At 54.0% G+C, this 18,093-nt stretch overlaps 1 protein-coding gene across 1 annotated transcript in view; it reads left to right on the top strand.

Moving 5' to 3' along the window:
• NUP62 (nucleoporin 62) overlaps positions 1 to 18,093 on the top strand; it is a 25,245-nt gene extending 7,152 nt beyond the window's left edge. Inside the window, exon 2 of the mRNA XM_061172384.1 lies at positions 15,368 to 18,093. Coding sequence (XP_061028367.1) covers positions 15,432 to 16,982 — 1,551 coding nt within the window. The 5' untranslated portion in view covers positions 15,368 to 15,431 and the 3' untranslated portion in view covers positions 16,983 to 18,093. The remainder of the gene's footprint in view (positions 1 to 15,367) is intronic.

Genomic DNA, 18,093 nt, shown 5'->3' with positions numbered 1-18,093 from the left:
CTGTTAAGTTGTTTATGCCCAGCAGGAGAGTAGCAGGGCCAGCTGTCAGGGCTGCTCTTCCCTTTCTCACAGCAAACCTGCTCCTCATGCCCAATGGGGGATGGGAGGTGGAGGGCAGCTGCAGCGCAGCCTGTACCCCTGCCTTGAGGTGGGCCTTGGATGCACCATACCCCCAGGTTTGCTTGGGCACAAAGGAAAGTTGCAGGGCCTGAATGAACGCAGTTGGCACCCGTTGGGATGGCCAGTCATAGGGGGAGCCGAGGGAGCAAGAGAGGGGGGTTGAGGCAGAGGCAGGGAACCACAGCAGGAACATGTCACAGGCCTGAGAGGTCCCCCAGGACTGCCCCACGGGGGGCTTTGAGGGCCAGCAGCCAGCAGGGCCCCAGACCTCAGAGCTGTTAGGTTTGTTCAGTAGCCCTTAGCCCGTCTTCTCCTGCCCGCCCCCACCCAGAGCAGGAACAGATTCCGGCAGGGGCCGGGGGGGACGCGGGGCAGGAAAGAGCAGCTGAGGCCCCCGCTTCACTCCAAGCCGTCAGGAGTCTAGCCCGCAGTGGGGGAAAGCAGATGGCACCGAATTGGATTTGAGAGTGAAACCTGCACCACTAAACTAGTCTGGAAGGTGACAGATGGCCTGGGATGTCATTAGGGAACAGGAAGGGGGTGCTGGACATGGCACGCGATGGGGGGGCGTAGTGGTGAAAAGGGTCACACTGGAGGGGCTCCTGATGCCCCAGCTTAGCTCTGGGGCCAGACAGCCTCGGTCAGTCCAACCACCTGGGCGACTTTGGGCAGGTTACTGAAGTTCTCTTGACTTCAGTTTGCTCATCTGTAAAATGGGAACGCTGGTAGTTCCTGCCTCTTTGGGTTGTAGTCAGTACAGGTAAAGCACTACAAACAGGGCACGGCACATAATAAATGTCCAGAAGTGTTAGTGCGGTGGTTGATACCCAGGGATAGGTAGGGGCTGTGATTGGTTCTAATCTCAGAGTCAAAGCCACCCTGCCCCCCACCTCTGGTGGTTTTCACCTGATTCCCAGAGAAACCATCTCCATGGCAACTGCCTCTGCCACAACCTGGACCTTTGCCTCCCTCCCCCACTGACATCACTGCCTCTCCCCTGGGACACTGGTGTTGATTACAAGAGAGAGGCTGGGGAGGGAGCACAGGTGGTGTGGTTCTGTCTACAGAACACGTGTCCACCTGTGGTGCTCTTAAAGTCCCTTGGCCCTGGTGCTTCAGCCCCTCACTGAGTCTTGTATCTGTGCTGTATCTGTGCCAAGCTGCGTTTCCACTGGAGCCCCTTGTTGGCCTCAGCTGACTGGAGCATTTCAACTACAGTCTCCTCCCCAGCCCATTCTCAACCAGCTGTACTCATCCCCACAAGAAAGTGTGATCCTATCTTTAGAAACAGCTCTGCCCAGCCCCTGCCTTCTCAGCCCCTCCCTGGCATCCCATGCTTGGTTGGTTTGTTTAATGGCTTTGTTGAAATACTGCAAAAAAAAAAGCATAATTCACATCCATTTATTAAAGTGTAAAATTCAGTGGTTTTTATACATTCAGAGTTGTGTACTCATTACCACAATCTAATTTTAGAGCATATTTATCACTCCAGAAAGAAACCCCGTACCTCTTAGTGATCGTTCTCCATGCTCCCATCCCTAGGCAACCACTATCCTGCTTTCTCTCTCTGTAGATTTGCCTATTCTGGACATTTCATATGAATGGAATCATACAATAGGTGGCCCTTTGTGTCTAGTTTTCTAGGTTCATCTGTTTTGTAGCATATGTCAATACTTTATTCCTTTTTAAAGCTGCATAGTATTTCATTTTATCCATTCATCAATTGATGGACATTTGGGTTGTTTCTACTTTTTGGCTGTTACGGAATATGTGTGTACTAGTTTTGTATGGACATATGTTTTCATTTCTCTTGGGAGATACCTAGGAGTAGAATTGCTGGATCATAGGATAACTCTGTGTTTAACCTTTTGAGGAACTGCCGTACTGTTTTCCAAAGTGGCTGCACTATCTTACGTTCCCACTAGCGATGAGGGTTTGAGTTTCTCCACGTCCTAACCAATGCTTGATATTGTTCACCTTTTTTGTTATTGTCATCCTAGTGGCACCAGTGAACTGGTATCTCATTGTGGTTTTGATTTGCATTTCCCAACGTCTAACAGTGCTTTTCCCATGCTTATCACCCATTTGTGTATCTTCTTTGGCATCTTGTGGTTTTCACACAGGGCATTTAACACTGTTCTTCAAGGCAGCCCTTGCCCATCTGAGATTTTGCCTGGAATGACCTATTGATCTAACCCCTTCCCACCCTGACTAACTCCTCCACATCCTTCAAAACAGGCTGAAACATCCCTTCCTTCTCTAGGACAGTGTCCTTGCCCCTCCCCTGGGCTTCCAGTAGGTTCTAACCAAAGCTCTTTCACAGTGTCTACCTGTCGTCCAACAACTTATCTCTTTGTTACCCTCAGTAAACTCTGAATTATTTAAGGGCAGGAACCTTGTCATATCCTGACTTTGATATTTATGTTGACATTGAGTACGTTACTTAACTCTAAAAGGGAGATGCTAATGGTACCTACCCTGTGGTAGAAGCAGTGAGAACTAAACCAATTAGTGTATGGAAAGCACTTAGAATAGTACCTGGCACAAAGCAACCTGGATCTGTTTATTGGGTTAACAAGCATTTGCTGAGTGCCCCCAGTGACCAGCAACTGTCACAGACATTGGGGTACAGCAGTGGAGATCACGGACCAAAATCCTGCCCTTCATGGAGCCGTCGTTCTAATGGGGAGACAGACAACAAACGAGGTCTGTAAATGGAATATATTGTATTTCAGATGATGCTGAGTCCTAACGATAGCTGGGGAAGACTTCACTGAGTAGGTGACATTTTAGCAAAGACCTGAAGGAGGTAAGGGAGTGAGCTGTGGGGCCATCAGAGTGTTCCAGAGAGAGAAAACAGCAAGTGCAAAGACCCTGAGGCAGGAGTGCTTTAGGCGTGTGTGAAGAACGGCAAGAAGGCCTGTGGGGCTGGAGTGGAGTGATGGAGGCAAAGGGTGGTTAGAGATGGGGGCACCTTTTGGCTGTTGGGCATTATGCTGCTGTGAATGTTTGTGCACAGGTTCTTGTTTGACTACCTGTTTTCAATTCTGGTAGCTTTTCCTTCATCACATTTATAACACTGGGTTTTTGAGGGTGGGTGGCCATGCCATATTGTCTTTGTTTGCCCAGCCCAAGGCCTGTCCTGTCCTAAGTCTCAGTGGATGTTTGTTGACTGAATGAATGAGGTATATTTGTGAATTACCCAACACGTGCCGGCATACAGTGGTGCTGAATGGTTGGTGCTTTTATCATTATTTTTTTTTAATGCAGTTCATACATCAGGTTGGCAATACCGTCCTAATTTCAGGTGCTGGCAGGTTGTAGGGAAATGGTTGTCTCAGGCACTGCCAGTTAGAATAAAAGCACATACAGGCAAGTTGGAGGGCAGTTTGGTTGTCCCTAGCAAAAGCAAAATGCAAGTACCTGTGGCCAGCAGTTCTTCTGGGATCTGCCCTGGAAAAGTGTCTGTGCCTGTGCCCGAGAAAGCATGAGTGAGCATGCTTGTTGCAGTATTGTTTATAATAAAGAAAAAATCAGGAGCATTCTAAATGTCCATCAGTAGAGGCACGGATAAATAAAATGTGGTCTAGTCACACTGCAGACTGGTTTACAGCAGCTAGAAGGAGAGGAAAACCTGTTGAAAACGCTACAATTTGTGGAGTGACACATGCAGTATGATCCCCTGTGTAGTAGAGAAAACATATGAATAAAATCATTTCCTCTGGCTATGAATGTACGCACAAGTACGTAGATAAGAGATACACAGCGGCTTTCAACCGGGGTACCTCATGGGTGTGGGGACCAGGATCAAGGATAGTGATGAGGGGATGCTTAGCTTTGTTGGTGGTGGCCAAAACAATATTTTAAAGAGAGGACTGATGTATTGATTGTGTAGTTAAAATTTAAATGTTAAAAATGCAGTTAGGCGGACTTCGTTGGTGGTCCAGTGGTAAAGACTCTGCTGCGCTTTCACTGCAGGGGGCACGGGTTCCATCCCTGGTCAGAGAACTAAGATCTCACATGCAGCACGGCCACACACACACACACACACACACACACACACACACACACAAAATGCAGTTAGGTAGAGGGGGAAAAAATATCTTTCAGTACAAGAGAAGGAAACAAAACAGTTCTTGGCAAAAAAGGTAAGGGACCCAGTACCTGAGTAATCCTCAGATCTCGTCCAGTCCTATTATTTTATATTAAGAGTGCTTCTAGAATCTTCCTTAAAAATCTACTCCTCTGGTTGTTTCCTGACTTTTCCACATACGTCTCACCTGGTTCGTTTTCCCCATGGGGAAATTTGCTGTTTGTCCCACCACCTGAGCTCCTTCAGGTGCGGGTTTGGGCCTCAGGAGTGAGAAGGAGAATGTAATTGCTCTTTAGCCATGAGGTGACTTCTTGGGGTAGAGAGAGTATTTTCCAGTGAAGGAAGGAAGACGAGGGATGACTGAGAACCTCTGAGTCCAAGAAGTATTTAGGTACCAGCTGGAGGCAACCCCAAGGAGCAAACAGCCGAGGGGTGCAAGGCAGTTCCCCTGTGAGAGCGTTTCCTCCTCCATCCAATGAGGATGATAAGCCTGCTTAAAATGACTTCTAAGGTATAGTCAGTGAAGAAAGGAGAGTGCAGAATAGTGCTCCTGGCATATGCAGCCTTTTGTGTACAACGGGGGAGAGTGCAAACTGCATTTACTTAAACGCATTGAAAATCTCTGGAAAGGGACTTCCCTGGTGGCGCAGTCGTTTAGAATCCACCTGCCAATGCAGGGGACACGGGTTCGAGCCCTGGTCTGGGAAGATCCCACAGGCCGCGGAGCTACTAAGTCCATGCGCCACAGCTACTGAGCCTGCGCTCTAGAGCCTGCGAGCCACAACTACTGAGCCTGTGCGCCTAGAGCCCTTGCTCTGCAACAAGAGAAGCCACAGCAATGAGAAGGCCGCGCACCGCAACGGAGAGTAGCCCCCGCTCACCACAACTAGAGAAAACCCACGCGCAGCAATGAAGACCCAACACAGCCAAAAGTAAATAAATTTATTTATTTATTTATTTATTTATTTTTAAAAAGAAAAAAAGAAAATCTCTGGAAAGAGGCAAAAGAAACTTAAAAGCTTGTCTGCAGGGAAGAAAGATAGCTGTGCGGGGCAGGGGAGGATCACAGAGACCGTGGAATTCCCTCTTATACCTTTGGAACATAGAACCATGTGAACAAACTCTCTCTTCACAAAAAGAATTTAATTTTCATTTTAAAAAATGACCAGTATGTCATTGGGTGGGTTGGGAAATGGAACACATGTGACAGTGTCTCTTGGGCAGTTAGCATGCAGGGACATTTAGGGATCAGTTCATGTGACCAGGACAGGCAGTGAGGCTTTCCACATCCCCTCCCCTCCCCACAGCAGACAGACAGACACACCTCCTGTTTGTCCAGACAGGTCTCTAATGTTTAACATGGGTTCGTTATATTGATACCTGGGAGGGTGAGAAACCTGCAGTGTGCCCATCCACAGGGAGGAACAGGCCCGAGGAAATTAGGACCGGAACCCCAGGCAGCTTAAGGAGGTGAGAGGGCAGTTGAAAGCTGCATCTGCCTGGTCTCTGTCCCACCCTCGCAGCTGGGGAGCCTTGTGCTGTGGAAGAGAGATGGCCTTTACATGGAGGGGAGCGCTGAGGTTTCCCTGCTGCAGACTGGCTTAGAAAAGCCTCTCTGCCCCTCTCGGGGGCTCCGTTTCCTGTGCCTGGGGTTGGCCGGGCCCACCAGGCAGGGTGGTTGTGTAAGAGCCAGACAGAGTGGCCCAGGTCACCACCAGCCCCCGCCAGGCGACTGCTGGCGTCTTGCCCCACCCCACCTCCCAGCAACCTGGGCAAGTCTTTCAAAACGTAAATCAGATCCTGGAACTTCAGAACTCTCTCGTGGCTTCACACCGCACTCTGGTCTGGCCACACTGGCCTCCTCGCCGCTCTGGAGCCTGAGACTCTGCCTTGTCTAAGGTCTGGTTGGCAAGCTGCTCGTCGCTGATCAGTTGATTTCCATTCTTGAAGGGCAGGCTTTCTGGGCTCATCCGTTCCCTGAGGTTTAGAGGGGTTTTCTTTGACTCAAGGGAGAGTAGGGGATCCGATTCAAGAGCGATTTAAGAAGCAAGAGTCAGTGTCTCACATGTTGGTGAGACAACCCAGAGGAGATGATGGTGGGGGGCAGGGGACAGGGAGTCCCTGCACTAACACAGCAAAGGTACCGGCCGGGCTGGGCCGGGCCGGGCCTTTGAGCCTCAACGGGCATCACATTTCCCCAGGCAGGGCCGCGCTCAGCAGCGCTGGGCTGGGCTGATGACGTCCAGGGGCAGCGGTTCCCTCAGTCTCTGATTTCCTGCCTTGTCTCTCCCATGTCTTCTCCCCTCCTCTGGTCTCTCTGAGCCCGTGGCCACACTTCCTCCAAGTCTTAAATAAATAGCTAATTCCAAAGGGAAAATGTAGTTGGTACAGATAGCTCCTGTCCTGCCTGGGCACTGTCTGGGCTCAGCGTTGTTGGCAGCCACCAGGTGGCTGTGGGCAGAATGCCAGGAGCGGTTGCTCCCGTCACTTCCCAGAACCGCATTAATTTAACATTTCCTGGGTCCCGAGGATACACCAGACACGGTGCTAAGTGCTTGACACAGATTAGACCATTTCATCTTCACAGAGACTGTATGATTCTGGAGCCGTCATCCCCTTTTTTCAGATGAGGAAACTGAGGCCCGGGGGATGAACTTAGAACTAAGATCCCAGGGCTAGGAGTGGAGGAGCAGGTGCTTGGGCCGACAGGCTGCAGCGCCCACTTCTCGTTGCTGGGCTGTGTCCTGCCGGGCAACTGGCAGAAGAGGATGGGCAAAGTCCTCTGTCCGCAGAGCTCACGGAAGTGCACGGCTGGCCTTCTCATGACCGCTGCAGGCCTGCTGCCCTCCTCCCAGCCCATCAGTGGACTAGACAGACCTGGGCCCCATTAAGGAGCCGTGGCACATGGAGTCCTTTGGCTGGACTCGTTGCTGCCCCAAATGAAAGAGAGTTTCTGTTATGAAGGAAGGTGGTGGATGTGGGGCAGCTGCCTCTGCCCTGGTGGATGAGCCTCGTGGTGGGAGAGTCACTTCTGAGGTGAGAAGGTGAAGGGCCGCGGTGGGGCTGGGAGGGAAGTGGGGTCCCGGCTTTGTGTCCGATGTGTGGACTGGCTGCCAGTCTGCTTCTGTGACCCGGCCCTCGACCCCTCAGCCTGCTGCTCCGGCCGTAGCTGTGCAGAAGCTGCCCTGGAGGTGTGTCACTCCCTCGGCTGCTCAGCCGCATGTCCACCCAGAGCACCCCACTCCTCCATTAAGACTTAATTCTGACACCTCCCCCTCCCCTGCCCCAGAAGGAGCTCGATTCCCTTCTTGGGACTAGTGTTCGCTGCTGTGTGACCTTGAAGAAGTGACATGACCTCTCTGAGCTTGTTTCCCATCCAGGAAGGGTTCAGTGTGCTGCTTGCTCCCTAGTGCTCCTGGCCGGGTACCGCTTACATAGGTGGCACTCAGTAAATGTAGTTAGTATCAGTTCTCAGGCCGTCGGTCAGTCACAATTATTTATTGGGTGCCTGCTGCATGCCAGGCACTGCTCTACGTGCTGGGGGTACAGCCATAAACAAAACAGAGGGAAATCCTGCCCTGTGGGGCTGATACCGTCACAACCGCAAGCCCTCCTTGGTGCTCCCAGGCCACCCTGCCCCTCCCCTCCGTCATACATGGCCTGTCGTTGCTGGGTGTCACATCCACGCCCCGATGAGGTCGCCCCAGTGGCCGCGGATGTCTGGATTTTCAGGATCACAGCTGTTCTTTCCCCACTAGCTCCGCAGCTGCTAGGGTCCCGCGATCGCAACACCCCTGTGTCCTCGGCCCCGACGCACAGAGGCAGGCCTGCCCTGGCCCCGTCGCCCCTCCCTCCTGCCCCTTTCTCAACCCCAACTCCAGGATGTGTTTCCCATCCATTTCTCAATATTATTGAGTTCCGCCCTGTTCTTTCTTTGTCCCCCACCCCTGTATTAGTTTCCTATTGCTGTTGTAACAGGTTACCACGAACTTAGCGGTTTAAGACAACACAAATATTTCCTCTTACAGTTCTGGAGGTCAGAAGTCTGAAATGGGTGCACTTCTGGACACTGGGAGAGACCCTGGGTTTTGCCTTTTCCAGCTCCTAGAGGCCACCTGCTTTCCTTGGCTCATGGCCCCTTCCTCTGTCTTCAGAGCAGCAATGTAGCAGCTCTCGGAAGGTTCTTCCACGGTCATGGTCCCTCTGGCTGTCCTCTTCTGCCTCCTGATTCCACTAAGAACCCTCGTGATTACATTGAAAGCCCACGCAGATAATTCAGGATCATTTCCCCATCTCAGGATCCTTAATCACATCTGTGAAGTCCCTTTTTGCCACGTGAGGTCAGGTATTCACAGGTTCTGGGATTAGCGTGTGGACATGTCTCAGGGCTGTTATTCTGTCCACCACACACAACCCCTCCCCCATACCCTTCTTAATCTTTCTTTTCCTCTTGGTCCAAGGCTGAGGTCCCCCCATATTCATTCCCAAACACCCCTGTTCCTGGTGTCTAAGAAAAGGGGCTGGGGTAGGGAGGGAGGGAAAGGAGAGCCCAGGGCTCAGTAACAGTGCCGCCTGCCTGCCCTCCAGCCACACCGGCCTCCTGCTGTCGTGGTCCCACCCCAGGACTTTGTTCTGGCTCCTCCCTCTGGTCTCAGATGCTCTTCCCTCTGGCCGCCTCTGTTAATCCCCTCACCCCTGCGCTGCGCCCCCTCTTCCCCTTCCCTTGCCCCACTTGGTCTTTTCTCCGTGACACTGATCCTCTTCTAACATGCCATGTAATTTCTCTGTTGTGTCTTGTTTTCCTGTTTGTCTCCCCCGCTGGAATGTAGCTCCACGAGAGCAGAGACTCCTCTGTCTCATCTACAGCCGTATTTTCGGGGCCTTGAATAGTGTCTGTACATAGCAGGTGATCAACAATACCTGTTGTATGAACGACTGTTGTACTGCAAAGAATTTGTGTGCTCTCTGTGACTCCCCCCTCGGGAGACGGACCATTTTTCCTCTCTGTGTTGTCGTCACTGTACACAGGGTAGGACTGAGTAAATGCTAGAGTGAATAAAGTAGATGAAGTTCGGGTTTGGAGAGGCAGAAGAACTAAAGGTTAGTGGACCTGAGCGAAGGTGGAGGTGATGGCAGAGAACCCTGGTCCTCGAAGCTGGGGGTGAGTTGTGTCTGTAGGTGGGAATCCCAGACGCCCCGGGGCCATGCAGGTGGCCAGATGTGGTTTGGAAAATGAGGGCAAATGCGGGGCTGGTGGCTCTGCCAGTAACACCCTCAGTGACCTCAAGGCAGCCACTTCTCACTCGGGGCCTGGGTCCTACGTGGACCAACTACCCCGGCCGCAGCTGCCCAGTTCCAAGCACCTGGCCTGGGCACACGCTCCCCTCTTCCCAGGAAAAGGCACCACTTCTCCAATTTTTGTACCTCCCCGCTTGCCCCCAAGCAGCGTCAGCTTCTCTTTTAGGAAAGCTCACCCCTTTGGTAAAAGTAGAAAAGCCCTCACAAAGGGCAGAGGGCTTTTTTTTCTTCTCTTTTTTTCACAGCTCACAATAGTGTGTATTTGTTCAGCCATGTTTTATGAGAAACTCCCAAAGTTCTGGTCGTCGGTGGCTTTGTTAACCGGGACAGACCCTGCAGAACTATCGCTTTGTCTCATTTTGGTGCAGATGCATACATGTCCCAACCTGGGATTCTCTCTTCTCCATCCCCAGGATCCTGGCTCAGGCCTTGGGCTCTTGGCCTAGACCGTCGCCCAGCCTCCTCCCAGCTGCCCCACCTCCAGCCTCTACTGCTCCAGTCCACCCCCCACCATGTTAGTCCCCCCCTCCCCCCGCCTTAAAGTCCCTCTGTGGCTCCCTCAGGATAAAGTCTGGCCATTATCGTGACATCGGTGGCTCTGCCAGCTTCTCCCATCACATCACGTGGCACCATACGTGAATGTGGTCACGGGTCCCCAAGACCACCCTCAGCTTCTGTGATTTGCTGGAAGGACAGATCACAACTCAGCAAAGCTGTTATAGTTATGGTTTATTACAGCAAAACCAAAACAGATTAAAATCGGCAAGGGGAAAAGGTATTCGGGGCAGAGTCCAGGAGAGACCAGCCCAGAGCCGGGCAAGGGCCAGTCATTTCTTTGGAATGTGCAGGGTTCAGCCCTGCCCTGCGCACATTCTCCCTCCAGCCCATGCCGGCAGCGCACTGAGGCCCCAGAGCCACACCTGCTGGTCAGCCTCTCTCTGCCTCCACCCGGGCCCTCCTCCCTGTCTCCGGGCTGACCCCTCATCCTTCAACGCTCAGCTCAGGCATCCGCTCCCACTACCTGTGACCCAGCCTTGCCCGTGCCTGCAGCCCTGGTACTGAAACCGACGTTTGCCGCATCTCTGGCTGCCTTCAGGGTTTAGGTCATCTTCCTGGGCCTCACTCTCCCCGTTCGTCAAATGGACCTGCTTTCAGGAATAAGTGAGCCGTAACACACAGGGTGGGCTGGATCAGTACGTGTTCACCACTCTCAGTAGGTCCCTGGCATCCGAGGTGTTGGAAACAGATGAGGTGTTTAATAAATAGAGAACCGTCAAACCAGACAAGGCCCCACGGGAGATTGTTTTTCTTGTGGTATACGAAGCAAAGAGCTTTCTATAAATGGTTTTCTGAAAAATTTTAGCTGCAGCTTATAAATAGCAGAAGCTGTCTCGAATGAGGTCTTGAGAACTGAGACACGTGGGTGTAGCAGTTCGGATGCTCCTGGCTGCTGGTAGCAGACCCAGCTCGAGGTGGCTCTGCAGTGAGCCGGGGGGTGTGGGCGTCTCTGAGCAAGAAGGGAACGGGTGCAGGGCCGGGTGCCGGTGGTCCCGGAGGCTTAGGCACTTGCGGTGGCGAGAGTGAGAGGCCTTTCTCGGAAGCCCCCAGAAGAGCTTTGTAAAAAGGCCAAGGTCATGATCCCGCCCCTGGAGAGAGACTGGTGGTGGTGGTCTGATCAGCTTACATTTTGAGTGTATGTCCCAGGAGGTGGTGGGTCGGAGGCAGCCAGTTGAGGTCTGCTGGCTCAGGGCGGGCGGCCCCGGGCCCCTCTCCCCAGAAGCACATGGCTGTGTGGAGGAGACCGAACAAAACCAGGGGTCTGCGGTGGAAGGTGGAGGGGCAGCTACGTAGGCAGAGGGAAGAGGAGACAGGACTGGCGGATGCCTTCTCTGGGCCAGGCACACGGCCCCTCATTCATGACCTTGTTTATTCTTCAGCGTGTGAGGGGAGTATCCTCATTACAGGTGGGAACGCTGAGGCACAGAGCGGTTCAGGAGCAACCTGCGCCGGGACCCACAGCTAGTGAGTGGCAGGAGCAGAGTTCCAGCCCGGGTCTCTTCTTCAGGCTTAGAGACGAGCTTCGTGCCTGAAACCAGGGAGCCGTCTCGTAGCTGCTTTTAAATGAAAGGAAAATAAGCACATGAGGGTGTGGGGTGGAAGCTGGGGTGCAAAATAGCGGCCATGCCCACAAAGCAGGGCTGCTTGCCCTGTAACCGGGATGGCGAGGGGTGCCCATTTGATGAAGTAGAAATGAAGAGGGCTTTTCAGTGCAGGGGCGGGGCTCTAGGGCCCACCGTGGGGTGGAATTGCAGGTTACTTCCGTCTGAGCCTCTCCTCCCCAATCTGTGCGCTGGGGCCATCGTCCCGACCTCCTCGTAGCACGGGTGTGAAGTTGGCTGAGGAGGGGGTACGTAGCACAGTGCTGTCGGGGCCGGGGTCGGCTGCCCCAGAACCACTCTCATTTCGACGCTGGAATGGGTCATGCAGCCTGAGGCCCGCTGAAGAGTGGCAGCTGACCGTGAGTTCGTGTTAAACTTGAGGTCAGCCACAACCTCCAGGTCTTTTTCCTGAGCACTTCACAGCTGGATTCACGCCCACCTCCACCCACCCCCGGCCTCCCTTCCTCACCAGCTTCCAGAGGCTCACCCCAGAGTGACAGTGCAGTGCGTGCCTGTGCGCAGCGACCGAGGTCATTAACACCATACCCAGCTCCCTCCCGACTCGGCCATGCTTCAGTGTCGTAGGGGCCACTCCCACTTTCCTGATGAGGGAGCTGAGTCTCAGGGAGCCCTAGGGAGTCACGGGGTCCCCCTTCATATCCGTCAGACACTTTCTACTCCCCAACTGTATTCGTGTCCTATGGCTGTTCTCACAAATTATCACAAACTTATTAGCAGCTTAAAACAATGCACATTTATTCTCTGTATTTACGGAGATCAGAGTCCAAAATCATTCTCACTGGGCTGAAATCAAGGAGAGCTGGTTCCTACTGGAGACTCCAGGGGAGATTCCATTTCCTTGCCTTTTCCAGCTTCTAAAGGCCACCTGCATTCCTTGGCTTATGGCACCTTCCTCTATCTCCAAGTTAAAAATGCGTTACTCCAGTCTCTGCTTCCATCTTCAGGTGGTCTCTTCTCTAGCCAAATCTCTCTCTGCCTCCATTTTATAAGGACACTCATGGTGACATTTAGGGCCCACTGTTTAACCCAGGATTATCTCCCCGTTTCAAGATCCTTAATTTAATCACATCAGAAAATTCCTTCTGCTGCATACGGTAGTATATTCCCGGGTTCCAGGGAGTAGGACATGGGTGTCTTTATTTTTTGTTATATATTAATTTTTTTTTTTTTTTTTAAATTTATGGCTGTGTTGGGTCTTCGTTTCTGTGCCAGGGCTTTCTCTAGTTGCGGCAAGTGGGGGCCACTCTTCATCGCGGTGCGCGGGCCTCTCACTATCGCGGCCTCTCTTGTTGCGGAGCACAGGCTCCAGACGCGCAGGCTCAGCAATTGTGGCTCACGGGCCTAGTCGCTCCGCGGCATGTGGGATCTTCCCAGACCAGGGCTCGAACCCGTGTCCCCTGCATTGGCAGGCAGATTCTCAACCACTGCGCCACCAGGGAAGCCCCCTGTTATATATAAATTTATTTATTTATTTGTTTTTGGCTGCGTTGGGTCTTCGTTGCTGCGTGCAGGCTTTCTCTGGTTGCAGTGAGCGGGGGCTACTCTTCGTTGCAGTGCGCGGGCTTCTCATTGCGGTGGCTTCTCTTGTTGCGGAGCACGGGCTCTAGGTGCGTGAGCTTCAGTAGTTGTGGCACATGGGCTCAGTAGTTGTGGCTCGCGGACTCTAGAGCGCAGGCTCAGTAGTTGTGGCGCACGGGCTTAGTTGCTCCGTGGCATGTGGGATCTTCCCAGACCAGGGCTCGAACTCGTGTTCCCTGCATTGGCAGGCGGATTCTTAACCACTGTGCCACCAGGGAAGTCCGACATGGGTGTCTCTAGAGGACCACATGTTTGGTCCTGACCTGGCATGGTGGTATTTACACATGCCGGCTCCCCTGCTTCCTTCAGCCCAGCCTGTGGTGTCCAGCCCCTCCCCACACCCAAGTCACCTTTGGGGCAAGACAAGGTGTGATTGAGCACCAGCCTAGGGGAGGTTTGTTTAATTCAGTCTCCCCATCTGTCCCACTCGAACTGTGATTCTAGTATCTGGCTACACAAGTTCTCTGGTTCTTCAGAGTATATTTACACCCTGTAATACGAAGGTCTCTTTCAAAAACCAAGCTTATCAATTATGTGTCTATTATACAGATGGAATGAACATTTGGAAGCTACTGCAAATTGGCAAGGAGACCATCCACCTGTAGTCCCACAGGCAAAGACAGCCCCCAGTCACATGTCAGTGTATTTCTTTCCAACCCTCTTTGTTCAGAGTAGTTCTGTTTTTCCACAGCTAAGATCACACTGCACTAGTAAATTTGCATTCTGCTTCCCTTTGTTGTCATTTCCTGCATTTCTTGAATATAGTTAGAGGCCGTGTCAGTGGGTATAATGCAGATCTTCCTTATATTTGATACCTAATTGATCCCCTAGTTCGGTGCAGGGAAACGCCCTGTCATCTGGTGCCCGTGCTGGGTGAGGAGCTTCGTGGATCAGGCCCATGGCCTGGGGTCAGCTCCTGGTAGGTCACCGCAGCCCTGTGAGCCCAGTTTCCTCATCTTGGACGTGGGGACATAACCCCTGCCGCCAGACAGTAGTGAGAGATCATGTCCGTGAGCAGCCCGCCTGAGGGTTGGTGCTCAGCGTGTGATCACTCACGCCCACTGACCTTTTCCTCTCCGAGTCACCTTTGACTTTCCAGCTAACAGGCGGCTCTGCTCAGGGCTTTTTCAGTTAGAAATTACGGAACTCAGTCAGCTCAAACTGAACAGGGGCGTGCTGGCTCATGGCGCTTCTGAGGAGGACGGAGTGGGGCAGGTTAGCAGGACTGGATTTCCTGGGGCTCTCGCGCTCTCTCCCCCGCCCTCTCTCCTGTGTGCTCTCTGGTGGCAGCTCATCATCTCCCGGTGCTCATCCTCTGTGCCCTGCACCTGCAGGTGGAGGAGGCCCCTCTGTAGCACCTGGAGAGAAACCCGGGGGAGATCTCTTGGCCGACTCACGTCTCCATGTCCCCTTGAACCAGTCTCTGCGGCCGGGGGCGCCAAGCGCTCTGATTGAGCACTCGGGTCTCATGCCCACCCCTGAGTTCGAAGGAGGGCGAGGGACTGCGCCAACATGCCCTCCATCCTCCTAAATGGTGTGGGGTGTGCGCAGAGGGGGCCTTTGGCACCCAAGGCCCTGGTGTACGGCTCAGCTTCCCGGGGCCCGTCTCTCTGCGAGGTCCAGAAGGGCACGTGGGGTGGCACTGTGCCAAATCAGCCTACCCCCCCACCCACTTGCAGTCAGCAGGGAGGCCTGCGGAGCAGGTCCCAAAGGCGCTTGTGTGCCTCTAGCCCCGCTCGCCAGAAGCGCCTCGAATCTGACCTCCTCCTCAGGGGCTGAGGTCGGTTCAGGCGCCCGCTCTTCGGCCTTCCCCTCCTTGGCAGCAGGGCTCCCGCTGATGCTGGCTGTGGCCATGAGCGGCCCAAGCACCTCCAGCTCCTAGTGCCTGACCCCCGGGACGGGCTGTGCTTCCCGATCCTTCTTTCCTAGTTTAGCAGGGCCTGGTTAGGCTACACATTGAGAAGAGGAAGGGTGGCTGCTTAATCAGAATTATCGAGTCCTGCCACCCTGCAGACGGCTCCGTCGTGCCGCTGAGGTTGCCTTTCCAAAACTGCCATCTGATCATGTCACTTCCTCTGCTTTAAAAAATCTTTCCAAGGTTGCAGACACCGGTGGATTTGCTTTGGGAGCCGGAGTAGCTGCTGCCACAAGAGTCTGGAGCCATGAGCGGGTTTAATTTTGGAGGCACTGGGGCCCCCACAGGCGGGTTCACCTTTGGCGCTGCAAAGACAGCAACAACCACGCCTGCTACGGGGTTTTCCTTCTCCACGTCTGGCACCGGCGGGTTTAATTTTGGGACTCCCTCCCAGCCAGCCGCGAGCACCCCTTCCACCAGCCTGTTCTCACTCACTACCCAGGCTCCGGCGACACAGACCCCAGGATTCAGTTTTGGAACCACAACTCCTACAGCAGGAGCAACCGGATTTTCCTTAGGGATCAACAGCCCAAAGCTAAACTTGAGCGGCGCGGCTGCCACCCCGGCCACGACGCAGCCCAGCGGCTTTGGGCTCGGCGGCAGCACCCTCACCAATGCCATCTCGAGCGCCGTCACGTCAGCCCAGGGCACGGCGCCCACCGGCTTTGTGTTTGGCTCCACCACCACGTCTGCTGCTCCGTCCACCACACCTGGGGGCTTCTCGTTCACGGGTGGAAGCACGTCCCAGACCGGGACCTCCGGCTTCAACATTGGCTCCATGGGGAGTTCGGCCCAGCCCACGGCCCTCACCGGGCTACCCTTCACGCCGGCCACGCCAGCGGCCACTGGGGCAGGGGCCACACAGCCGGCTGCTTCCGCACCCGCTGCCGCTACCACCAGTGCTGGGCCCTCGCTCTTTGCCTCGCTGGCAACCGCTCCAACCTCGTCTGCTGCCACCGGGCTCTCCCTTTGTGCCCCAGCCACCACGGCGGGGACGCCCGGAGTGGGGACGTTGGGCTTCAGCCTAAAGGCCCCTGGAGCAGCTTCCACCGCCTCCACGGCGACGACCACCACCGCCACCACTGCCACCACCGGCTTCTCCTTGAATATAAAACCACTGGCTCCAGCGGGGATCCCCAGCAACACAGCGGCCTCCGGGACCACCCCAGCCGGCCCCAGTGCAGCCACCGGGGTGTCCGCCAGCCCCGCGATGACCTACGCCCAGCTGGAGAGTCTGATCAACAAGTGGAGCCTGGAGCTGGAGGACCAGGAACGGCACTTCTTACAGCAGGCCACGCAGGTCAACGCCTGGGACCGCACGCTGATCGAGAACGGGGAGAAGATCACCACCCTCCACCGCGAGGTCGAGAAGGTGAAGCTGGACCAGAAGAGGCTGGACCAGGAGCTCGACTTCATCCTGTCTCAGCAGAAGGAGCTGGAGGACCTGCTGAGCCCGCTGGAGGAGTCGGTCAAGGAGCAGAGCGGGACGGTGTACCTGCAGCACGCCGACGAGGAGCGAGAGAAGACCTACAAGCTGGCCGAGAACATCGACGCACAGCTGAAGCGCATGGCCCAGGACCTCAAGGACATCATCGAGCATCTGAACACGTCGGGGGGCCCCGCCGACACCAGCGACCCGCTGCAGCAGATCTGCAAGATCCTCAACGCGCACATGGACTCGCTGCAGTGGATCGACCAGAACTCGGCCCTGCTGCAGAGGAAGGTGGAGGAGGTGACCAAGGTGTGCGAGGGCCGCCGCAAGGAGCAGGAGCGCAGCTTCCGCATCACCTTCGACTGAGCCGGCTGCCCCGAGGGTGCACAGCGGGGCTGGGGACATGCAGTCTGTCCCGTTTGGGGTTGCAATGAAATACATGTTTGTTTCTTTCTTTCTTTCAAACAGTCGTGCTGTTGAGAGAACTGTTCTGCGGTGTGACTTTCCACCTTAGCGAATAGAAAGGATTCTCAGCGCCCCGGTCCAGGCAGCAGCCTCGCAGGTGTGGTTTCTGTGTGTATCGCCTGTGTGTCCTAGACTCTCTCCATCTACTACAACCACCCGCCTCCAAGAGCTGGAGAAGCACTGAGCCACCTGAGAACCACCTGTCTCCCAGCCGGGGTGCCACGCGGCCACTCTGTCCAACACACAGTCATAGGTGCAGGGAGAAAAGACTATACGGTTGAAGAATCTCCATCCTCAAGGAGCCAGCAGCCTGGTATAAGTGTAACCAGTATAGAGAAGTGACTTGTGAATGGAACGGACAGTGGGACATAGAATTTCAAAGGAGGAAAGATAGGTCAGATGAGGGACTTGAATGAGGTGTTGAGAAAAGAGGTCTCACCTTGCCTGGCTGACACACCTCTTCGTCCTCGTCTCCTTATCTCAGGCTTCACCTCCTCCGGGAAGCCCTCTCAGCCACCCTGAAGCTGGGTCAGGTGGCCGTCCTGCATCCTTCGGGCCCCACACCACACTGAGCTTGCGAGCTCACATCTTCGGTTACACTCGTCACACTGTATTGTGCCGACTGTTTACTTCTCTGCCTCGCCATTAGGTTGTGAGCCCCTGTGGGCAGGGACTGTTTCTTGTTCCCCTTGTGTCCTCGGCACAATTCCTGTCACACTTGTCATAACAGATGAACAGTAGAGATGAAACCAGCATAAAATATTAGTCCACAGAATGCCTGTTGAAGTGGCCAGGGTGCCAGAGGCGGCCACAGACTTGATTCTGAACCTCCCAAAGCCACAGCAAACCTAGTCAGTTGCAGTGAGATCCACGGTGTCCAGAAGGCAGAATCCAGCCAGCTATATCCCAGGTGTCTTTTGTATTTGTCTTTACACTCTGCTGCACTCTCTGAAATACCTACGGCTGTCTTTTGCTTTTCTAAATAAAATAAAGTTTATAGTGGAATAAAAAA

This window comes from Eubalaena glacialis, chromosome 18 (assembly GCF_028564815.1).
Source record: "Eubalaena glacialis isolate mEubGla1 chromosome 18, mEubGla1.1.hap2.+ XY, whole genome shotgun sequence".
NCBI lineage: Eukaryota > Metazoa > Chordata > Mammalia > Artiodactyla > Balaenidae > Eubalaena > Eubalaena glacialis.
Note: the sequence above shows the minus strand (reverse complement) of the source record. Positions and strands in the feature narration are given on the sequence as shown.